Here is a 24,891-nt window from a genome sequence, read left to right on the forward strand (position 1 = left end):
TGATTCCAGAAGGTCTTACTTTTTCCCCAGGGTTTGGTCACGGCCCCAAACCTGCCAGAGCTCCAGGAGGGTTTGGACAATGCTCTGAGGGACAGGGTGGGATTGTTGGGGTGTCTGTGCAGGGCCAGGAGCTGGACTGGATCCTTGTGGGTCCCTCCAACTCAGAATATTCCGTGATTCCATAATGATTTTACTCAGTGTTCATCAGTCTGATGTGCCACGAGAATGGAGCAAAACCTGTGTAAAAATGATAAGAACAAGTAAAACTTCTTCAGGGGTTGGAAACTGCAGAGAGAATAAGGAATGCTTTTTTGTATCTGGAAACAGTGTGTTCCTCTAAAAGCTTGCTGATTTTATTTTTACAAGGGAACATAAATATCTGACTCATTCTCTCATAGGTCTGCTGTTCCTCTGTAGAAAATGCCTTTGCTAACAATACTTACACGGCACTTGACTCTTTAATAACTAAATAAGGATTTCTGTATAAGAACCATTAAACAAATTAGTGCTGAGCATAAACATCTATTGTATTATTCCTGATAAAATATCCTGTAATTCCAGTCTCTCATTCAACCCTTTGTTTTATTGATAAGGGTCTTCTGAGGAGTTTGTACTGGAGGTCTGCTTGACCTCTCTAATCTTCTGTGCCAGACTGACATGTCACACTCCTCTGGGAAAGGATTTGGGTTCTTATTCTGTGTAGTGGATTAAATAAGCATCACTGAGTTTCTGAGTACCTTCCAGGAATTTCTCCTGAGTGAACCTAAAGTATTCTGTGTGTCTCTCAAGAACTGCAGTTCCTCTCGGGTGCTGTAGTTGCTGGATTTAGACTCCAGTTCTCCCAGTTGGAGCCTACCAGTAGCAGTGGTCAGCACTGTGGACTGAGCTCCCATTTGTGCTCGTGGTGCATCTCCAGGCATCGTTCCCTGAGCAGAACCTCTTGGATCTCCCAAAGCCTTGGCCAAGTGTTCTGCACTGTTCCCTCTGCAGTTCATCTGATTCAGCTCCCTGATTTCATTCCTTTATTTCTTTCTTGTTGCCAGTTGCCTCCTAAAATCTGTTTTTCTTGAGCCTCCTCCCCCTTGTAAATGGGTAGAACTCCTTTGTGGGTGGTCCTGAGTTCCCAATGGCTTTACTTGGAATTTAATATGAATTTATACTAACTCTGACTTTATATATATATGTACATAAAACCACCTTTTTTTTTTAATTAAAGCTATATATGCCATGGTTTAATGTGTATGAAATAATGAAATGTTGGGTACTGCCTTGCTGTTACGTAATTTACTCAGCATTGTTTTCTGACTGTGCTAATATGGAATGCACCTGGATATGGAATAGTTTTCCTGTCTTATCCCAGTGGCAGAGCAATTAGTGCATCTCTGCTGGCCCATGGCTTTGAATCATGTGTGGTTGTGTTCACCAGCTGTCACTATTACTCTCTAATCTATCCAGTTCACAGGCAAATAAAGGATACCATCTCTCAGGATTGCGTTACAGAATGGAAATAAAAGAAAAAAGATTAGTTAAAAAAAAAAAAAAGTAATGCCTAAACAGTAGCCTTATTCCTCAGGGAGAAAATAAAATACCTGCTGACAGCTCTTACCTTAATGATGTTCTTGCTTCTGTCAAAACAACAGGCACCCCATCATTTTCATTGGCATTTGCAAGACTTTGAAGAGATGCAGAGGAAAGCAGAGTGTTTTGATGGGTGCTTTTTTCACTTGGAATCCCTTTCCATAGCCACTGTTTGCCTTGAAAAGAATCTTTCTTTTTTCCCATCTGTCCCCCCTCAGGTTGATTTGAGAAGGGTTTGGGAGCAAGAGGAAGTGAAGGGTGGATAAGATGTAAAATTTACCCGTTACAAGTTTCTCTCCTTTAATTTAATTAATCAGTGGGAATTGCTGCTGCACAATATCATTGTAATGGTTATAAAAAGAGATGTTTGTAAGGTGGATGAGCTGGGATAATCTGCCCAAATCAGCCATTCTGGTGTCTTTCTGTGTGTTTATAAGAGACTGAAATTCCTCCTGTGCTGAGGGGCAAGGTCTTCAGAGAAAACCTTGGAAAAGAAACTTCAGAGAAGTTTCCCTCTCTTCTTCTATAGAAGTATAATTTAAATAAGAGGTGTGCTTAGGCCTTTGAGAGAGCCAGCAGCTGGTCTGTGCTGGGCAGGATACCCCACTGGATACACTGCTGATCCATGAGAACTGGGAATCCATACTGAGTGCCTGGTGCTGGTGGAAAGGATGGTAGACTCAAATACAGTGTATTAAGTAGATTCAAGTTTTACTTCATGTTTTCCTTAGCAAACACTCCAGGAGAGTGATTTGTCCACAAGACAGAGAGAGGATGAAACCCTGGAGAAACCAGAACCACGGAGCCTGAGCAGTGAGGAGAGTGATTCCCTGTGCAGTTCCCCCTTGCTGGCAGGCCCTGGGGTGTGTCTTGCTGCCTGGCAGGGAGCTGTGGGCAGGATAAGAAGGGACCCACTGCTGAAGGAACAGCATTTTCTCTTTTGCAATGCGTGTTCAGCAATAAGTTTGCTTCTCCCAAAGTCGAATCAGCCTGTTCTTTACCTCAGGTGTTCTGGTATTGATCTCATCTCTTGCTGTCCCTTCCTGTTCTCCTGACAGAGTTCAGGAATCAGACACATTTAAAATTGATGGGCCATCAAAAGTGGATATATTCCAGCTGACACAGAGAGGATTCTAACTCTGATTTTGATTCATGCCGTGGCTTGTGCTGCTTCCCACAGGTAGTATTGCTTTTTTAATTATCTGTCTCTTAGGACCTTCCTGAGTCTATTTTGCAAAAGTTCAGACTCTACTGCCTCTGAAAATTACGATACTCTCAGTGTTCACATTTCATGGAAAGACAAGCTCTTAATGTAAAAATTACCTGATTCTCTGTTCGTGGGCAAGTTTTCCGTGTTGGAGGGTCCATGCAGGGGTGTGGGGAACAAATAGTTTGTGACATCTCACTGGTGAGACAGGATGCAGTGCCAGACATAAGACTTGTGATTCACTGGAAGTTTTCACTTCAATTACAGCTTTAGGTAAAGTGGTTTTTCTCCTTTAATTGTTTTTTTTACTTTCTTCCTGTATCTTCTTCTGGAGTAGAATTCAAATACAGGCCACTCTACCTTCATTCTGAGGGGGCTTTTAAAGGAAATAACAGATCATGGGAGATTATATTCTTCCTCCTCTCTGCTCTTCAGAGAGGCTCATTACAAGATTGGCTCATTACAAGTCCTGTTTTCTTTACTTTGAGAAATTCCTTCAAGGCTTTGTTTTCCTTTTTATACCTCTACAGAGTGGAAGTTACCCTTCTGCTGTGTGGCTTTTTTGCATGTTTTCAACAAGAGTTATTAGGGCTGATATTTTAGAATGCACAGACTGTGGAAATGCATTTGGGAGCTGCTCTAAGTGTAGGAGGTTATCTAAAACATAAGCCTTTCTAATACTTTTTCCTTCTCATTTTTACCATGGAGTAAATTTTCAACAGCTGCCCATTTACTGCAAATTCTGCCAGATTTTGCAACACACCTTAAAGGCCAAAGACCTTGATCCTTCAGGCCAGTGCCTGTGAAAATATTTATGAAAAAAACCCCTGTCTTTATGTAAAGTCTTCAACAGCAGAACCTGTTGCCCTGTTAAATACTGGAGAGGAACTGTTGCTGCTGGATCAAATGCCCGCTGCCCCTGCTCCCCACAGCTTCATCTGCTGGGTGTCTGTGTATCTTATGAAAGGACATAAAGCAAGCAGCCCTTTCAGCCATCCCACTGTGCATAAGGGACACTGGACTCTGGCAAACCACCAGAAAAGATGACCTGCTAAACAAGCTGGCCTGAAAGCTGCATATTCCAGGCATGAACCCTGGAGTGTCCCTGCCAGTCCTTAATGCCACGTGTAGGGTCACAGGATGGTTTGGGTTGAAAGGCACCTTAAAGATGATTTTGTTCCAACCCCCTGCCATGGAAAGAAAGGAAGAAGCCGTGTTCCTGTGATGGCCTGTTTGGTTCTTTCTGGATGCATTCCAGCAGCTCTTGGAAGTCTCTTGTGTGGTGAACACATTTAGCAGAATATATGATGGGTGTATGGCTGGTTATGGGATGAGAAATGCCTGAACTGTGACCATGATGTACTTGTCCCCAGCTGGGAAGTGGCTGGGGTCCCTTGGGAAGAGGGGGCAGAACAGTTCCTATGGCCCCAGGAATGAATCCCTGTCCATTTTGAGAACCTTGTAGGAAAAAGAGAACGGGATCCCATGTTCAATAGAGGTGGGATGGATTACTCAGCAAGACTGGATCCACTTGACTGTAAACTGGACACACTGACATGGATTAATGAGAAAGTGTCAGGGCCAGGTAATTAGGGATGGTAGAACACAGATCTTACCTGTTGTGTCTCTTTTGGCTGAAACATCCCAGAATTTACCACTGGCAGTGAGTTTCTGGGCATTACAATGTATCACCCAACCCTGGTGGTGGGAAAAGAAGGGATTTTAGTTGTGTTGCACGTTGAATTTGCAATTCCTACCTGTTCCACCTGTCATTTGAACAATCAGAAATGATCCGTGATCACATTTTCCGCTGCTATTTCCAACAAATGAAGCAATAGCAGTGCACCCTGTAAATCCTATAATACAGATAATCTTGGGATAGAGGTAATGAGAAGATATTTTTCCCCAGTGTGAACCATACTGCAGTTCTTTAGTGCTTTTTATGTGTCAAATTACACCTGTGGCACATTGGGATGAATATGACTCTGTTCAGCTGCTGTACATTGTTCATGGACATTCTCAATCTTCTAGAGAGAGGACCTGTTAAGTTTGCCATGAAATTGGCTCTGTATAGGAGAGCCAAGTGCTACTCTGAGCCATTGCATTTACCTTCTGTATTACTCTAGGCTGTAGTTAATCCTACTGAATAAGTTGCAGTGACATTCTGAAAGATGTTTTTTAACAAGGAACACAAGAATCCCACAACTTCAAATTGACTTCTCATCCTGTGCAGGTACTAAGCATTTTTTTTCTTGTTTACATATAAGAATATGATGCTTTTAGATTTATTTCACAACTGCTTGTGAGATGCATATGCTATTATTATCCACATAAATTACTTTTCATTGGGAAATCTTGTCTGTGAACACGACTAAGTTCCACATCCAGGCACCTTAACTGAGCCATGAAGAATGAAGGATTTTGCTTAAGCTGACATCACACTAGGACATCTTTCTCCCTTCCTTCCTTCCTTTCTCCCTTCCGCTCGCCCGTCCTCTCTCCCGTCCGCGCTCCCTTCCTCTCTCCTTCCTCGTCCCTCCCTCCTCATCCGTCCGCTCTCCCTTCCGCTCGCATCTCCCTCCTCTCGCTCCCTTCCCCTCTCTCCCCGTCCTCTCTCCCTTCCGCTCCTCCCTTCCTCTCTTCCTCTCTCCCTTCCTTCCTTCCTCTCTCCCTTCCTCTCTCCCTTCCTCTCTCCCTTCCTCTCTCCCTTCCTCTCTCCCTTCCTCTCTCCCTTCCTCTCTCCCTTCCTCTCTCCCTTCCTCTCTCCCTTCCTCTCTCCCTTCCTCTCTCCCTTCCTCTCTCCCTTCCTCTCTCCCTTCCTCTCTCCTTTCCTCTCTCCTTTCCTCTCTCCCTTCCTCTCTCCCTTCCTCTCTCCCTTCCTCTCTCCCTTCCTCTCTCCCTTCCTTTTCTGCCTTAACTCAACTGCAGGAGCTTGTTGTCCCGAGAAGGTAAAAGATGTCTGGAATTTCAGCACTGGGTCTTTTGATCAGGAAACGTTGATTCACAGGCTTAGAATCTAAATCTGTGCTGTGATTTCTGAGGATAAGAACTGGGTGTGATTCAGTGGTAAATTAACCCAGCTGAGTAATTAATTGTATGAGATGAAATGTTTAAAATCTCCACTTTCATGTGCCTGTGCTCCTTTCGTGTGGTTACCTTGGGTCTCTTGAGGGATTCTGCTGATTGAAGAGGCAGATACTGCTGTTACTGAACTTAATGAATCAAAGAAATGAAGGGGTTTGTAACACATAATTCAAGTAAAAGGCACTTCAAAGATACTTGAAAAGGCCATGTGGGTCAAGTTACCTAATTGTGGATACCAGCTTGTGGATTTTAGTCTGGCCACACAGTACAGGCACAGCTTGGGATACCTGTGGGACTGTGCCATGGGAGCCCTGTGTGTGCTGCTTTCTCCATGATCTGTTACTTTGCCTGCTGTCTTCGCACAATTAAAGCTTAATGAAAGCCTTTGCATCCCTTATGCTGGTAGGACAAACCATACCGTGATCTACTTTTAATTCTTCAGAATAGTTTTGCTTCCTTGTGTGGAATAATGCAAAGAAATCGGTTGGTTTGTTTGTTTTTTATCTTTTTTTTTTTAATATATATTTTCAAGAAGCTGGAGACCTGCTCTTAGTTTTTGTGAGTTCCTTTTAGCAGGTATTACAGGCCCATCTTTAAAAGTCCAGATCTTTTAAAACCAAGCCTTGTTTATGCCTGCAGTGAAAACAGGCTTAAACATAAAAGTGTAAATTATAGCAGTAATTGTGAGGAACGTGCACACAAAGCCATTGGGGAAGAAATATTGGCTTTCTGATGAAGAAAAGTATTCTGCAAGCACAAAACTGTCAGTCTGCCTGTGGAACTGCCAGCAACTCACTGGACCTGATTTGACCCCTCTCTGGCTTCACTAGGTACAGTGTTTTCCCCAGTCCTGAGTGTTTCAGGCTGCTGGGGTGTACATCTTGAATTTTGGAATTGTGTGTGTCACTGGGAGCTGGGTGTGCTCTGCACAACCCTGGAACCAGATCCACCAATTCCTGGTTGTCCGTGGTAATCACTGAAGGAGCAACTTGCCAGTTCATGTTGAGCTTTGACAAGGTGCTCCTTGGAAATGAGCCAGTTCTCCTGGACCACTCTTCTCTCCAGGACCCATGGGATTCTGCCAGGCAGAACCTTGAACAGGCCAAACTCTTCCTTCCTGACACTTGGGGTTATGATCCTACTCAATTATTGTTCCTGCCTCTCAGGACCATGAACTGCTGGAGGGTGTCCAGCTGCTCCTACAGCTCTTACAGGTGCATTGTGCTGGATTTCCCAGCAAAAGTGCTTCCCCCTGCAGCAGGGGTGGCAGGAGACATTGCCTGCTGACCTTCCAATTGTTCCTGTTCACCCTCTGGAATAGGAGGCTTTACCAAGGAATAAGATGGGACAGGCAGCAGTGTCCCCTTTTTTGTCTGCTCCTGCCTGCTGTGGTAATGTCTCATAAAGAAGGACTTTAAACTCATGATTAAACTTAATAACTATCTGCAAAAGTCATTTTGGTATTGAAACCCACTGCTGTGGAACAGAGCTCATTTGTAGCCTCCAGTTTGTTCGTGTTTCCATTATAAAACCTTGGGAAATGTTGCACTGCGAGCCCCCCTTATTTGGGAGGTGGGCTGAAATGTTAATACAGTGCTTTCCACAGGATAACAAGACCATCTGAATGTAAGGACTGGTAATCCAGAGCTGGTGCCACAGGCAGTCAGGAGCTGCAAGTTAAAATTGCAAGGGATGGTGTGATGGATTGGCAGCTAAGGCAGCACTTGAAATTCATTTGGCATTTCCATGCACAGTAAATTCCAAACGAGCTCCCGAGAACACTATAAAAAGCAAAAAGGGTGCGTGTATGTGAATCACTTGTTCCTCCCTGGAACATACATCCTCTTAATTCTAACTTACAACTCGCCTTTGTATCATTGAGAAGTTTTTGAATTCGTACAGAGAGGTGATTTACATTCTTAGATATAAGTTGGGGCATTTACGGTGATATCAGGATAAGTGGACCACTGTTTTCTTTGCACTGGAGCTCGTAGGTTCTGTGTGAATTCATCTCAGTTTTCCTGTCCATGTTTCAGGGCAGCTTGCTTTTATACAGTGAACATTGGTAGATCCCAGGGAAGTACAGCCATGGGTTTTATTACCAATGAATTGAGTGCCTGCCCGTTGTGCGCCGCTCTCATTCAGACTGGCAGCCGGTGGCAGATGTGGATGTAACGGCTCTAAATCACTTTGCAGATTCTCTTTATTTCGTATTTTACTCAAATTCCAATAAGAGCTACACAAATTAAAGTGCAGCTGTCGAGATCAGCAGCAGAGTTGAAGGTGTACATATAATATAAAGTATTCAAGAGCCGGTACCTTCTCCAGGAGAACGTTTCAGATAGATTTTGTTAGATGGAAGCAGCAGATTTATTTCCACCGCTTTCCTCGTCTCACATTTAATAATCAAGAACACTTGTAATAAAGTTTCAGATTTCAGAGGGTTTTGTTACAGCTTTGGGGCTGGTTCTGTATCTGTTCCATTACTCCCAGTGTGCCCTTTTCTGGTTATTCCATCACTTTAACTCTGCTGGAAATGAAATCCTGCAATGTTTTGCTTAGGGAATAGAATACCTGTGCATGAACCAACCATAGCTGCTCAAGAGGTCCAGATGGGTTTAGCTCAGCTCTTTCCTTTTATGAAATTATTGCACACTTCTCAAAATCAGGGGGTTGTGTAATCTTATCACAAACCACTATCAGGCAACTCTATTTAAAACCCTATTATTGTACCTCTGTGCCCCGGAGAGGCAGCTCTGGGTATCATCAGCATGGGCCCTGTCAGTTTGACAAGCTCCCCAACAGTTTTTTTTGTCCCCAGTCACTTTTTATCCAGTTGGCACTGCCTGTTTTGACTGTGAGCTGCTGGCTTTGCTCTTCCCTGGATTTGTTAGGGATCCCAGCCAGACCCTGGGAGGAAGGCTCACTGCTGCCTGCAGCAACTGTGTTCACTGAGCAGTGTCCTTTCCTGACTAACTCCTTCCTCATCTCCCATTTCCCAACACCCCAGAACCTGGTTAAATATTTGTGTTGTGGAAGGTACTTTTTCCCTTGCTCCCCCTTTTTGCTCCTGGTATTTGCAGAGTTTTTGGCAGCCATCAGTTAATGGAATTGGGATGCTTGAAATGTATCTGTGCTCAGGTCCAGAGAACCTGTTGTTGTTTAAACAGTTCTAGAAAGCATCAAGTATTTCAAGCTGGCATATAGTGTTCTTCCCTCCAGACTGGCTACAGCCACCTGTTCAATAGACTAAATTCATCAAGTCATTTTTAATTGTGTTCATTGGACTGTGGAGCTGTGCCAGGGTCCTCCTAAGCAACAAATGGGTTCAGAGCAGGCACAGTGCAGATTCTGCTAGAAAATAGTTCCCTCTGGTGCTGGTTCCTCTCAGCTTGCCTGGGAAGGATAAGGAATCATCGTTTCAGATTACTGAGGAACAAAGGAGCAGAAACTTGGCTTATTTGCATCACAGTGGTATCTCCATTTATTTTGGACTTGCACCAGCATAAACTAGAGAAGAATTGGGCCCAGAGCCAACTAAACTTTGTATTTCTTAAATAATTAAGCAAATCTACAAGGAACTAAGCTGATGAATGGTTAACAAAGCTATTCACCAAAGCCAAGCACTGCAGCACAATCTGTACCTGCCTGCTCTCAACTCAGGAGATGTTCTACTGTTTTTAAGGATACTTCAGAGTCAAGCAACAAGAATTTGCTTTGGAGCAAAAGAATTTGGGTTAAATAGCCTTACCAAGCAGTAGACTTGCCTTGTGCAAGTATTTTGGGTAAGATTTGACCTATAATATTTTTTGTCTAGGTGATTATGTCCAGTTCACTGGACAGTTCACTTCCAGTTCACTTCCAGTTCACTTCATAATCACTGGACAGTTCACTTCCAGGGTTTTGTGTTTGGGCTCCAATCCAATGTAAATTTACAAGTTTGAGCAATAAATGTGTTTTTTGTGGCACCAAAGAAAGATCTCATTGGGTATTAAATGGACTTTGTTTGGACAGTGTAGGTTTCTGCTTGTAAAGACAGGAAAGAAATAGAAGAGAACTGGAAGAGCTGAATTCTTTGCTGTGCTTACTCAGGTCAGGTCCTTCCTGACAGTTGAACAAGACTGTTCTAGAGGTTTGTGTTGCTGTTCTTCCCACAGTTGCTTTGTTCCAATGAAACACTGCAGTCCTGTTTCATGTTGAGATGTGTAAGAATTGGATGTTTGCCCAGGTATCTGACAGGGATTAGTGACAGTGTGAAGGGGGAATTTTGACCCCAATTTGATAATTATGTAGCGATAAAATCACTAACAGACATTCCCGATGATTTATGTGACAGCTCATACAGTGACTCCTCTGCTTAAAAGTTTGCTTTGATCTGCATCAGCAGGAATTCCACATGTACCAAATAATGGGGAAAAAAAGCCCTTATGTGCTCCAACTCCATTTTATGTACACAGCAAATGCATAATCAACCTTTGATATTTCGCTTCAACACGAAAGATGTTGAAGCTCTAGAGTTCAAAACTTAGATTTCCAAACTCTGTGGCACTTCCTTGTTTATCCATCAGCACTTCAAATCCCAGAATAATGGAATTGCACATAATAACTTCTCTGCTGAGTGAAGAAGTACAGTCCTCGTGTCGAGCAATAAACATTCCTTACAAAGGCGAAAAACAATTTTCCAAATCACGATTTCGAAGCTCTGACGTCGGCTGGTCACTTTGCATTTCTGTTGCTGATTCTTCAGTTTTGCAGGATGACAAGTTGTTCAGGCTGCTGCTAATTATGTGCTCGCTGTTATGGTAATTGGCATCTCTCAATTTTGTTGTTATGACTACAGAGTACTCGGTAACAGGCTGATAAGGCACAGACTGCAGGGCTGACACTCCTCACTGCTGCTCCCAGTTCTGGCTGTCCAGGTGTGCTGAGTACAAACTGATGGGTGTTAGAGGCTCTTTCTGGAGTGCTGATCACCCTGATGCTGGAGATATCCCAGCAGTACAAATGCTCTGCAGGTATGGACAGATATGAACACGTGGAATCCACTTCTCTCCCTCGGCAGTGACCGTAGGAAAAATCCTTGCTTTCACTTTATGAGATGGCAAAAAAATACCTGCAGGTCAAGTAAAATTGCAGCAAGAAATTCTTTATTGCAGCGCTGGGTGCAACCCCAAGTCACATGGCCTGGAAAAAGCACACCCCGTTTGAAAAACCTGCTCTTTTTGTGCCCCCTTGGTTACCTAAGCTGTTAAATATTCCACAGGTGACAGGTATTTTACCTTAAAAGGTAATTTTCGAACTCAGGAGGGGGTGTTACCCTCCCTCCTGATTGATTGATGACTTACCCCTCTGTTCATGTACCAGGGGTCTCTCTGCACACATGTGGCCAGGGGGTATTTTTCTGTTTTTATTTGTTCCCTATCCTGACCACGTTTCCCTGGCACCAGGCCCAGATGGGCCTTTCACCTTACAGCCTCCACGAGGCACCTAAAAAAACCCTTGGAATCAAATGAAAGCAAAGAAAATTCCACCACTCTCTGTTTTCCACTAAATTCATTTTGCTTATAATAAAACCAGGTTATTTATTTCTCACAGTGACCTGCAGTCCCACTCTGCTGCAGTGAAGTGCTTCATCAGGTCTGTTCTCGTGCTCAGGTAGCCTGGTGTCCTTGTTTCAGCCAGGAAACTTGAGTGTGTTGCTGTTTCTTGATGGCCCTTGACCTGTTGGGAGCTGTACTTAGGGAATACAGGGGTTAGAAACCAGCAGATCAAAGCTTGGGTGCCAGTGTGCATCATCCTGAGAGGATCCATCAGTATGAGCTTTGTACTGTTGTTAATGATGTTAAAAAAGAGCTTCCCTCATGTCCTGGTAGATTTACCATTCTCTTCCCCCCCCCTGTTTTTAGCTTTTGCAGCACATGCAGAATCTCAGCAGCTTAGTCAATGTGTGCCTGTAGGGGAGCAGGCTGTGTAGGGGACTCTCAGCTGATTAAATCAGTAAATCCAAATTGAATCTGCACCTTCTCAGGAAAGCCCAGGTTCAATTTGCATTGATTGGGGGAGGGGGTTGATAATATACTGTGAGCAGAAAACTCTGGACAGAAATGTTTGCTTCAGTGAGGAAACTACCAGCACTCTGCTTGGTCAGACGTGCAGGTATTGCCTGGACATCTGCAAGGTTGTGTTTTAGGAAATTTGTAGCACAGGGAATATCTGTCTTCCACCTCCCTTATAAAACCTTTCAACCTACCGTTTCTGCCACTGGAACATGTATTTTATAGCAGGGTTTTTCTTTCAGGGAAGCTGACTTGAGGTCTTGGTGGGTGGGAAATAACCCCAAATGCAGGTGGATCCTGGCTGTGCAAGGATCCCAAGTTGGATTAACACTGGTTTTCAGATACAGGACCCATTAAAAATCCCTTCAGCCCTGTAATCTAAACTCCATAAGCCATGGTGCAGCTCTTGAAAAGCCTAAACAAGTCACAAGATTTATCTGGTAGTAGATCTTGTGGTTTTTTAACTGACTCAGGGACAACACAGCAGTGAGTAAGGATGTAACAAAAAGAATTTTTTGACTGATTACAGACATCCTTGGGAATATTGGGAGACTTATGAATAGGCAGTAAAACTATAATATCCTGGATCTCTGATGGCCTTCGGATTTTTAGGGTTAATAGGATTACTTATCACATGTTCTTGCAAGTACATTCAGAAGTAGGAAGGTTGTTCCTTTTCTCAGGAAAAAACAGTCTAAACACAGAAGTATTAATGCAGACAGTGAGTGCTGGGGGTACATCTGTGTATCAGGCAGACTTTCTTCCCTTGTGCATATTTTACATTAGATAGAGAGACTGGCTTATGACTTAGAGGTGGAAGAGATCCCTTTGTGTTCTGGAAACTACCATGGAACTTGTTCTTCCTGGTGCTGAGCTTGCTGGACACTGATTTTTTTTTTATTTTGCCACCACAAGTGAAGGCTCCCCATACAGATTTTGTAATAAATTATTAAGTTGCTCGTACAGCTGTATAAGCAGCATGGCCTTAGTGACAGCAGAACAGTTATTGGCAGCAGCTTGGCTCTTTCTCACACTTTGTGGTTAATAAAAGTGGAAGGATGATTAATCCTTGTGTTGGGTTTCTGGGATGAAATGTGCTACTTCAGGTGTAAAACCATAGGACGATTTCTGCAGGTGTTATTGCTGTGAATGTTTTGGAATCTGCATGAGGAGTATTTAAATATCATTGATATCCAGTTATTCAAGTAGTTTCTTCAGGTTTCCCAGGGTGTACATCTGTGCTTACCCCAGGGAAAGAAGAAAAGGGAGGAAACTTTGAAATCTGAATGAAGTCTGTAATTTCAGTCCCTTAAGACAGAAAGAATGACTTCCCAAAATGAACATTCCACAATGTTCCTTTGGAAATTAGTCATTTCTGCTTCATCCAAGTTTCATATGAATGCTGAGATCAGATTCTTGCTCAGATTACTGTCAAGGAAACCTGCTCTCAGGTGACCACCCACTCTGAGACTTGGTTGCCCAGATGGTTTGTTAGGTGCTGTTTCAGGTGACAGAGGTACATTGGTTGACAGTTCCTTGGGGGTTGTCTCCCCAAGATCCCTGTTGGCACATTTGCAATCTACTGTTACAGCATCAGCTCCTTTTTAAGTCAGATTTGACTTGCCTCCTCATGGTCAGCTGTGATCAGTGTTTTTCATGAATCTGTCAAGGGAAAATAAATGATTAAAGGAGAACATTTTTCTTTTTATGGACTGAAAAGCCCTAAATTTGTGTGTCAAGCCTGGCATACAATTCTTTGCAGGAGGTCATAAAGCCTGTAGGCTGGACCACAAGTCTACATCCAGTCTCTAGCCCTACAGCCCTCCATTAATCATTACTTCCAGTTATAAAACAACATACTCAGACTTCCTTCACCAGAATATTATGAGGATGAGCTGGGGGCAGTTCCTTGAGCTGCCCTGCACGTGCACACACCAGTGTCCTCACTCCTTAAGCTCTGGGGTACAGATGTTTAAGAAATCAGTACCAGTGGATTGGACATGGTTGGGTCTGTAAATCACAGCCATGGTGCTCTGTCAAGTTTAAACTCCAGCCTGGCTGTTCTCAGTTCTCCTCACTGCTCCTCATCTGTTTTGCACGTCCCCAGGTGCTGGACAGGGAGGGAAAGGGCAGGGAGGATGTTTGCTTCCCTGCTTTTCCTTTAAATGAAACAAAGAATCCTACCTCAGGCTCTTCCTGCAAACCTGGCAGGTTGCTATGGATTAAGGCACTTAATCAATCCAGACAAACCATTCCATGCTGCCTCCTGGTAGTCAATACCTCCAGTCACTTGCCATTTCAGCAGCTTAGAGACCAACAATCCTTCATCCTGCACACAGAGATGTGCCAGAGAGCAAAAGTTGCTAAATAGCCACTAGAGATGAAGCTGTAAAATCCTTTTGCCTCTGTCTTTATCCCACCACCATCACTGGTAGCATAGCAACTGAGGAAGCTGCTTGAACTTGAGTTGACCCGAAATTACATGTTTCATGCTTTATGTGTTTATTCCCTGCCTTTCTACTTTTTTTTTTTTTTTTGGTGCTTATTGATGTTACATTTTCAGTCCCTGTGGGACATTAGCAGTTTGTTCATGCAGAAAGCTGAAACAGATTTAATAACATGTGATGTATGAGCTCAAGTAGTCCATGGAGTCAGAAACATGAGAGAGAGCTAAAGCTGCCCTTGGGTACTGCCTGGTGGAGAGGCCCTTTGTGTTGGTGGGGTGTGGATGAAGTTTTCCATGTCTTTGGTGGAGCCATAAGGAAGAGCAACCTCCCACAGACTGATTTTTCATATTGTAGTGTGAGAGGACTGGCTGCTAAAGGAAGAAGCATGGATTGGAAATATGAAAAGATTATAGTAACCCTGGGATTTGTCACCTGGGGGAAAGAGAACTCAGACACAGGTTCAGAAGTAACCTGCAACTTTAAAGGCAGTTGGTGAATGTGCAGTTGCAGTAATTTCTAGTGGAGAAATCACTGTTTTGACCAGAGTTTCTTGAAAGCTCCTGTATTTTCATATCCTTTAGTTCTTAGTTCTCATACTGTGTGCAGATATATTCACATGTTAAACACAAACTTGTTCTTCTTCGTAGGTCATTTCAAGGTGAATATAAAATGTTATACTCCACACATACCTGATGTGCCTGTCAAGTCCAAGAAATGAGGGGTGTGGCAAAAATTCCAAATTACTAATTGTTTTGGGAGGAAAATGTATCAAGGCTGGGTTTGGAGAACAGGACTTGGTTAAGCACCCTGGACGTGATCCCGGTGGATCAAAATGGAGCAGTCGGATGCTGGATAGAGAAAGTCATGGTCTTTTTATTTTTACTGGTGTTTTGGTCAAGTGAAGCCTGAACCTTTTTTCTGTGTGTGGCACAGTGTCAACAGGTGGGACCAAGATGCCCCAGCCTCAGAACAGTCCTAGTAAGAGAATGAAATTCTTTCTTTGACAAGCACTTTAAGCACTGAATTATTAAATCAGAGGGCATCACTGTCACCAGTGCATGCTCTGGCTGAAGAGATAAAAGGAAAGTGAGTTGTGCTCATCTTTTCCAGAGAAAAGAATCATCATTTATCTTCATGTGGTGCTTTTAGGCTACAGCACCTGAGTTTGGCTACCCTAGGTGAGGACATTCAGAGAGAATTCAAGGGGCTTGCAGGTGCTCAGTATTATTTCTCGGCTTCCCCCTTAATAGACTGACTGATCCATTACCTGACTGAATTTCACACTAAAGGCCAAGTGCTGAGGACATAAGAGCAAAGGAGGTTAAATGCATCTCACTTGTATTTTAATAGCAGTCAAAAGATGGAGGGATTAATTTTATCTTAGATACATAACTTAGAATGAGCCCATTTCTCTCCTTTGACTACAAAAGGGAACCTGAGATAATTAGTACAGGTTAGAACACACAAAACCTACAAAGTACAAGTCAGGTTGTTTTTAATCAGCTCGTGGATGCACAAAAGTCTTTGTGTTGGGCCTCTTGTGGTCCATGAAAGGTCCCTTTCTGACATTTCATAAGCAACAAGAAGCATGTTCTCCTCTTCTTCCTGATGTGTTTTTGCAGCTGTTTTGCAGTTGAAAAACTCAGAAAATTACATGCACTTTAAAACTGTGAGTTAATTGTCCATGATTCCAGCCCTGGGGAGCTTGTCATTCTTGGAGATTACCTACAGAGCCTGTCTGAGCACTGTGGAGGGCAGTGCTCCTATCCACGTGGGAAAGGTTGCCTTTGGCACTCTGCATGCACAAGGCTTAGGAATGTGTTTTGCTGCAACACAGGAGATTCCTACACATCAGTGCTGAGCCCTGGGAGAGTCTACAGTCACCTTTTCTAACTGTGTTACAGTACAAATGATGGCTCAAAGAGAAGCATTCAGTTCTAATCTATGTGAGTTCTTGTAATAAGCTTTACAATTAGAGCACAGACTCTTCCATCTAATTCACTTAATTTACGCTGGGAAATGAGATACTGTTCAACTAATCCGATGCTATTTTCCTCTTTATTAGGGAATCAAAGCGTCCTCTGAGGCTCTGGTGGGATTCAGGCTAAGCTTCTGAGGCACAAATAGTGTGAAATGCTAATGAAACAGTGCTGTGCTGTAATTCCCACTTGGTGTCTGGTGCCCCTCTCCTTCAGCCTGTGACACCACTGGAAGGGTTGGCAGGAGGCAGTGGAGCTGTGCCAGCTCTTTCTGGACTTTGGGAATGTTTGTTTGATGAGGTGACACTGGTACAGGTGAACTTCCTTCAGCCAGGGTTTGTTCCAGCTGCCTTGCATGGTTGGACTCGATGATCTCAGAGGTCTTTTCCAACCTAGTTGATCCTGTGATTCCGTGACTGCAGTGCCTTCAGGAAATGGTTAAGAGGTTTTCTCCTGTAAGCATTGCTGTGTTCTTCTCTTTAAACCCAGTCGCTTAATTGAGAACATATGTGTTCAACTCACCAAGGAGCATTTCCACTGCTTCCTAAGGGGGTAATACACAGAGAATATGTGCTCTTCATTTTCAGCAGGCTGCAGCAACTTCTCCCTTCCTATATAAAGACTGCACCTATGCTGTTGTGAGCTGTAAAGGGAATAGTCTGTTTGAATTGGAGGCTTTGGGGATGTTAGAAGACGAGTATCCTGCCAAACACTGAGTCTCTTGCTCCGTTTCCTTTCTTTGGTGCTATTGATTGCTGTCCCCTGGGATCTGCTCATCTCGTTTTTTCATTGCTGTTGTGCTGATTCTTTGACCACTTTGCTCAGTTCTTTCACATCTTTCTGGCTCGTTTTTGTTTTCTCTCTCACTCCTTGTACATGAAACGTGTGGTGAGTCCCCTGCAGGCAGAAGCACCCGCTCTTAAGGGAAAAGCAAAAGGAAAAAAGCACATCACAGGTTGTGGCACACAAGGGTTCTGTTTCAGAGAGGACTGAAGTTACTGATCGCTCTGTTAATAAATTTGTGTTGGGAAGAAGCATCAGTTGGAGAGTGCTGACATTAAATGTGATAATCCATAGCACAGTACAGCAGTGTCTAAAGCAGCCCCCTGCTTGCTGCTCTGATGTCCCAGCTCTTCAGGTGGGTACCCAGCCTGCCATGAGCTAAAAGGGTACAATGATTACTGAGCACATAAACATTCCATGGCTGATGGTTCAGGAGGGTGGACGTGGTGTTGGTCTCAACAGGGGCAGGAAGAGACCTGTATGGGAATGCTCATGGAGGATTTAGAGGTGTGTCAGGGTGGAGTTTTCCTGCTGGAACTGCTCTGTTTCATAATGGGATGCAAAAACCAGCAGAAAAGGCTTTTGCACCTCTAAAATACAGAAACCTGTGAAACCACAGCCCTCATTCTACAGGCTGTAGAAATCCTCAGTCTTCCTCTTCTCTCGCTTTTCTGGATTTTGGCTTTAATTAAATATTCAGGATTGTTCACATCAGAATTGGTGCTGGGCACTTTTCTTTGGGCACAGGCCACACCATTCACTGGTGCAATCCACCTGTCCAGGTGAATTAATGAATGATTTTACTGATGCTCTGGCAGAGTCTTTCAATCCTGTTGGCACATGCCACTGCTGTCAGGCTGTCACATCACTGTGAGACACATCTGAGTCTCTCTCCTTTAGACAAAAACTTTTAGTGCTGTGCCAGCACAGTGAAATCATCTCATTAAATACTGTAAAATCCACGTGATTTTTTTTGTGTGTGTGTGCAATAAGTGGAAGTTTGGACAATCACTGGAAAACAAAATTCACCTGCTGCATTTGTGGTGGTGGTAAAAATGTGCTGATAAACACTGCCAGTATAAATACCCACATTCAGAGCTCAGGCTGCTCATTGCTCTGGTGTAAAACTGGAAGGGGTGCCCAAGGATGCTGCTCAGACAGTCTTGCTTTTTGTACAAAACTCTATAAATGCATTTTGTTCTGTATTTTTTTTTTTTTTTTTTTGCTTAAAAAGAGTTTTGAGAAGCTTGAAATTTGGTTTCCTTGCCTTCCAGTGCCATCCTTATCCATTTGGCAGGCACAGTCCACAGCTGCTCGTTTGGGACGTGGTGAGAAAAGCTTACAATTCCCATTAGTTGGGGAATAAGCGGTATCATGTTTGAAAACACAGACCCTGCTTGTCAGGCAAATGTCTTTTGAGAGCAGCTCTCATCCCACCTCTCCATCCCCCAAAGGATAAGAAAAAAAATGTGTCTCTTCTGATGTTATTTTTAGACCTGTGCTGTGTGTTGTGTGCATGTGAGAAAACAAAACAGTAACGAAAGGAGGGAGCCCAGGGTGGCACTTCAGAAACAGAATTGTTGAACTTGGTCGTGTACCAGAGTTCTGTAGCACTGGGGGCTCTTTCTGTCTAAAACCATCCCTAGCCCATCCCATGCAAATGAGAGTTCATGATCACCTTGGCTGTATAGGTTGTCAGGTGAGTTTGTTATGAACAAGGAAGTAATTAAAAAAATTGAATGTTATTAATATAAAATCCATAGCTTAAGAGGTTTCTGCAGCTGCTTTAAGATTACATTTTCTGTACTATCTTTTTTTTTTTATGAGTTGTTTTGCAGGAGGCAGTGACAAGGATTTTTCTCTAGTTTTTCAGTCTTCCCAGTTGCATCTTCAGGATTCGTGGAACCCATTTTTCTTCCATCATCTGAAAATTGCTTAGAAAGTCAAACAGAGAAATATTCCAGTGGTAGAGCAGAAAAACTCAGAAACTGTTGCCCAAGAGTAAAGTACGTGTGTTTTCCACAATAGTTGGGAAGTAGAGTGTTGGTGGCCTTGCAGAGTTCAGGAAGTGTCTGGATGATGCTCTTAGTCATGGAGAATTGTGGGATGGTTTGGGTTGGAAGGGACATTAAAGCTCAGGGACACCTCCCACCAGCCCAGGTTGCTCCAAGCCCTGTCCAACCTGGCCTTGGGCACTTCCAGGGATGGGGCAGCCACAGCTTCTCTGGGCAACCTGTGCCAGGGCCTCCCCACCCTCCCAGGGAAGGATTTCCTCCCAGTATCCCATCTAACCCTGCCCTCTGGCAGTTTAAAGCCATCCCCCCTTGTCCTGTCACGATGTGCTGTTGAGTTTTAGGTGGTTCTGTGAGGAGCAGGGAGTCGGATTTGATGATCCTCATGGGTTCCTTCCAGCTCGAGACACTCTGTGATTCTGTGTGGTTTCTGCTTTGTGCCTCCTGGTAGTTTTGTTTTCTCACACTCTGTATTGCTAAAATTCATGTCATTTTACAGCTCTAACAGTGTTCAGCCTTCTGAGCTGTATTTCCTTGTCTACTGGGAGGAGAAAGGCATATCCCAAATTCCCTTTGTGTCTGCACAACTGGACCTGCTTTGCACATAGAATAAAATCCACTCGTGGTCAATGACCTCCTTTTTTTGAGCCTGTACTACTTTTGTTTCCTTAAAAGAGAGCTCCCATGTTTTTTTCTGTGTCCTTCCCAAGTCTGGAATTCAGGATGGATATTCCAGCTGCTGCAATCCAGTTCCAGATGTGTTTGTTCCTGGGGTACCAGTGGCTTCCTCCTCCCTGTCTGGAGGGGGATGGGACAATGACTGAAAAGGAGCAACAGGCAAGACAAAGCCTGTAATACAAAATAGTGTTGGCATGAAATGGGGCTTAAAATACTGTTGTTCACACTTCCATGTGTAAAAGGCCAATCTGTCACCATGTTTATTTAATCAAGGTCCCATAGAGATTTTAATTAAAACAGTGAGCTCATAACATCAGGCTGGTCATCTGTGACTGACGAGTGGGGTTTGGAACAGAGGGCAAAAAAAATGGGCCTTTTTTTCTGTGCCAGTTTTGGTAAATAATGGATAACTTGTTTAGATCACTTGTAGTCATTTGGCACAGTGATATTAAAAAAAAAAGCTGCTTTTCCAGTTGGTGCCAGTAGGAAAGAATCCATTATTTTCAGTGAGGTGGGATTGAGCCCTGAATAACTGTTGTAATGGCTGCTCATCTTAGTTTCTTAAATTCAGAAAATGGGAGCAACAGTTTAAATTCCTAGTTTTATAATATTTTACAGCACCTGTTTTTCAAATGGTACAGAAAGGGGAAAATTAATGGGGGTGAGAAGAAGGGAGAAACCCACCATTACAGTTCTTTTTGGTGAGGAAGGTTTAGATTTGGACTAAAATAGAGAAGATGGTAATGCTGCGTGACATCTTAATTTAAATCAGTTTGGCAATTGTAGTTTCTAAACTTGTTAGATGAGATTTTCATGTCTGTTCAGCAGGATAAACTGCTCTATTAATTAAGCTCAGTCCCATAAATCTCTTCTAACTTGCCATCAAATCCCAAAGAAACCTGGATCACGTTGCTATTGAAATGTGCAGCCCAGGAGAATGGAGTTTAATATTTCATTTGTCTTGTGATGTGACTTGTAAGATGTCATTTTTGCATTGGGAATAAAAATCACCAAGTCTGTCTTTTAATTGTCTTGCACCAGGAAACAAGTAATAAGCTGCTTGTGATTTATAATAATTTGATTTTTAATGAAAACGTATCTGCATGCGTTTCTTGAAAACAGTTTTCTTGGAGAAATAACCTCAGTAAGTCAAAACATAATCAGCTCGGCATTTCATAGCAGAAAGAGATTCTGGCAGGAGTTAGGGGAAGAGGACAGAATAAAAACAAAAATAAACATTCCACAGAAAACATAGCTGGTGTCACTGTTTTTGTAAATGTTGGATTCCTGCTGCAATTACAATTCAAATTGCCTTTTTTTTTTTTTTTTTTTTTTTTTGCAGAGGTACAATGTACAACTCCTGCAGTCAATCCCTAGGAGGTAGCAGGGCTCCTTGTAATTAGTGTTAGCCAGAGGAAATGAAATTAAGTAACGTTTCAGTTGATCATTTTGTATAATAAAGTTTTCTGTGCGTTTGTTTCTCTTCATTGAGCAGATGTTAACCTGCAAGAATCTTCTTCCTGTCGTGGGGTGCTCAGACTTTTTCCTTCCACATTTTTGTGGGTCCTGCATTGTTTCAGTTTTCCGGGTTCTTTGAGGGGTCACCTTTAAAAGAGGAATTTAGAGTAACTCTCACAGAACTTTAAATTATTGGTATGCTGTTACATTTATAGGTTTCTTTTTCTGAGATGGGAATCACAGGATGGTTTAGGTTGGGAGGGATCTTAAAGCTCATCTCATCCCACCCTCTGCCACGGGCAGGGACACCTTCCACCAGCCCAGGCTGCTCCAAGCCCCGTCCAACCTGGCCTTGGACACTTCCAGGGATGGGGCAGCCACAGCTTCTCTGGGCAACCTGTGCCAATGTTTCAACACCCTCATGATAAAAACCTTCTTTTTTGTCACCTTAGCTTCATAAGAGAATAGAGTTTGTGTCCTCTGGGCTGAGGGCAAACCACATCAGAGTGGGGCAGAGGGAAGACTTGATGAGATCCAGGAAATTGCTGATAATCCTGCCCAGTTCAGCTCAGGTTTTCCAAACCACAAAACGTTGGCTGTTCATGTGGTTTCCACTATGCAAGTGTTATTTATACACTGACAGAGAGGAGAAAAGGAATAATAAAAATCAGGCAGGCAGCCAGAGCTCTGTAGATTGTATTTTTTTATTTTGTAGCTCCCATCAAAGGGAGCTGCTGAGATGTCTTTTATCAGCTTGCTTTGCTTTTTCTCACAGAGGTGACGCTCAGCAGCTGAGTTCTGCCTCCTCGTGCTGCTTCTCAGACATCCAGACCCTCTTCAAGTCTCATGCAGACTTCCTTGAGTACCTTTGCTCGTGAAGTTAAGGAAACTTTGCAATCAAATATGACAGGAGGTGTCGATTCACTGTTGCCTTCGAGTTTTTCTTAGTTCTCAGTTTTCCAGGAGCCCCAGTTTAAGCCAGATCTGGTATCACTGGTCATGGGAAGATCCCTAGTGCTTAAATTTGCTAGGATTGTCTCAGACACACAACCAGTGCTTTGCTTAGAAATTACATCCCGTCTTTAACCTGGATTTTGCCTGTTGAAATCAGAAAACGAGCAAGTGATCTGAGTTTTCCACTTGCTGCTAATTGTGCCATGTTAAGCATGAGAATTTGGCTGAACCACAGATCAGTGATTGGGAGATTCTGCTGTGTCAGGTCACAGGGCAGAGAAAGGGCTGTACTGGAGCCTTTTCATTCATGGAATATGTTAAATGCACTCATTTGTCTTAATTTAAGACTTCCTTCTTCCCCCTCACCCTCCAGTATTATATTGAGTGCTATTGCTTAAAAGAGGGAGCAAGTATAAACCTTGTGATCTTTTAGAAGTGACTTTTTTGTGTTTTATTTTAAACAGAGGTTGCTTTGTGGTTACTGCAGGTGTTTCTGAATTGGTAATACTACCCCCAGGAAAAGGGGCTGAATTTTTAGCACCAAAAAAGTGCAATTCTTTTCAGGAACAGATTAAATTCTTATAAGAGGTTTGGTAAATTGTGCCTGTGTTACAAGAGGTTTTGGGGACAGCCTTGCTCCGCGGATATATAGGGGAAAATGGATCTTTCTGATGGAATTCCTTGATTTCTTTTGGTCTGCAGAGCCCCCCACTCCCATCGCCCCTCCGGAGCTCCTGGCCGTGGGAGCCACGTACCTGTGGATCAAACCCAACGCCAACTCCATCATCGGGGACGGGCCCATCATCCTCAAGGAGGTGGAGTATCGGACAACCACGGGCAACTGGGCAGAGACTCACATTGTGGACTCCCCCAATTACAAACTGTGGCACTTGGACCCCGACGTGGAGTACGAGATCCGGGTGCTGCTCACGCGCCCTGGGGAAGGAGGAACAGGCCCCCCCGGGCCCCCCCTCACCACCAGGACCAAGTGTGCAGGTAGGATTGCTGCTGCTTCGGGACACTTTGGTTCCCTTCCTCGCTGTAGGTGTGCCGTCTGAATTGACATTATGAATTTAGATGCATCCTGGAATAGTTTATGTTTTATTCCCTAGGCAGGTGTTGGTTTTATGTATGTGGTGTATTTGACTAAGTTTTGCCTCAGTGTGTGGCTGCTTTTTGTTGAAATGGGCAGAGAGGAGAGTTTTCTGACCAAAATTGTTCTTAAGGCTAGTCTGTGATTTAATACTCACCTCTAAGTGCATAACAAAATTTTGCATAACAAGTTCTTGGGTAATGAATCAGGAGTGTTTATTAACACCTTGACACTGATACCAGTTTGAGGGCAGTGTGGTGAAAGAGGAGGCATTTAGTTTTTAAAATGCATTTTTGTGTTCCATTTGATGGAGATGATTCTTCTCCTCACTTCTGACAGAGAGACCCGTTCAAACGCTGTGCACCATCCTCCTTTCCTCTTTCATTATTGGAGTGGATCAATTTTGATCCAGGGACAGAAGGAGTCTATCTTCTTTCTAAGCCTTCCCAGGAAAATCTAAAGGATCATGTTCCTCATGTTTCAGATATATTGGCTGTGCACTCTGTTGTCATACATTAATCATTAGCCATTAAGGGAAATCAAGCTCTGCCTGGCAAGGGGATGAGCAAAGCACTTTTCTGCCTCCCAGTTTTTTTCCAGCACACAACTGTCTTCTCAAAGTTTGCATTTTTGTAATTTTTTCCAAGGTCCTTACTGTGGAGGGAACAAAGGACAGAGACTAAAAGGTTGCTCTGCCCTTTTCCATAACCTTTTTTCCCTCCCCACAAATGAGTGGTTTACAGCAAGCGGATTTGAGCAGTGGAAATCTTACACAAAACTGTCTTGGTTCCAGTTACTTTTTCTGACAAAATATCAAGACTGAAGTGTGAGGAAGGCATCCAGAGCAGCCAAATGCCATCCTGGGATGGGATCAAGCAGGGAAATGTTCATGTTCCTCACCCACTGTCCACAGCAGGAGCACCCCCAGCAGCACCCCCTTCCTCTACCAAGGGAGGAAGCCTGGCAGGTTGATTGTGTTGTTGGGTGTGAGTGGGGCACATCCTTTATTATACAGGTTATAAATCAGTGAATATTTAGTGTCTGTTTGAGGAGATTTGGTTCCAAATAAATAAATCTGAGCATGAGGCCCTGGCACACAGAGGTGTTTGCCCTGTCCATTGGTAGAAGACAGATGTTTAGAGGCTTTGTGCTGCAGCTTTGTGGAAAGCGTGAAGTGACATGGAAGATGTCCTGGCCTGTTTAGGAAAGTTGGCACATGCTCTGCTGCTCATCTTTTGGCTTTCTTCTCCTGCACTAGTGTGGTCAGATTCTCTGACCATCATCAGAAATAACTGCAGGCCTGGCCTGGGACTGTGCGTTTGCAGATGGAGATATGATGTGCTGAGACTTGCTCTGTAGCTCATCGTGTTGCCCCTTTGCAGGCACATTCTCTGCATCACCTGTAGAGGATGCTGGCTTTGGTTTAATTCAGGGGTTAAAATAACAGGATGTTGCCTTTGTGCTTAATGATGTCTAGTCCTGGGTCCCAAAGTGCTGAGTTTCCTTGCTCGGCTCAGGTATCGACTGACATCGAGAGGGATGACGTGGGTAATTTGTTCAAA

At 43.5% G+C, this 24,891-nt stretch overlaps 1 protein-coding gene across 1 annotated transcript in view; it reads left to right on the plus strand.

Moving 5' to 3' along the window:
• The window catches only part of PTPRT (protein tyrosine phosphatase receptor type T), a 282,106-nt gene that overhangs the window by 29,630 nt on the left and 227,585 nt on the right, over positions 1–24,891 (plus strand). The window contains exon 5 of the mRNA XM_039382339.1: positions 22,939–23,232. Within this exon, the coding sequence (XP_039238273.1) occupies positions 22,939–23,232 (294 nt within the window). The remainder of the gene's footprint in view (positions 1–22,938; positions 23,233–24,891) is intronic.

The sequence above is a fragment of the Pipra filicauda genome, unplaced genomic scaffold (assembly GCF_003945595.2).
Source record: "Pipra filicauda isolate LSUMZ 115617 unplaced genomic scaffold, ASM394559v2 scaffold265_size1292809_pilon, whole genome shotgun sequence".
In the NCBI taxonomy this organism is placed as follows: Eukaryota; Metazoa; Chordata; class Aves; order Passeriformes; family Pipridae; genus Pipra; species Pipra filicauda.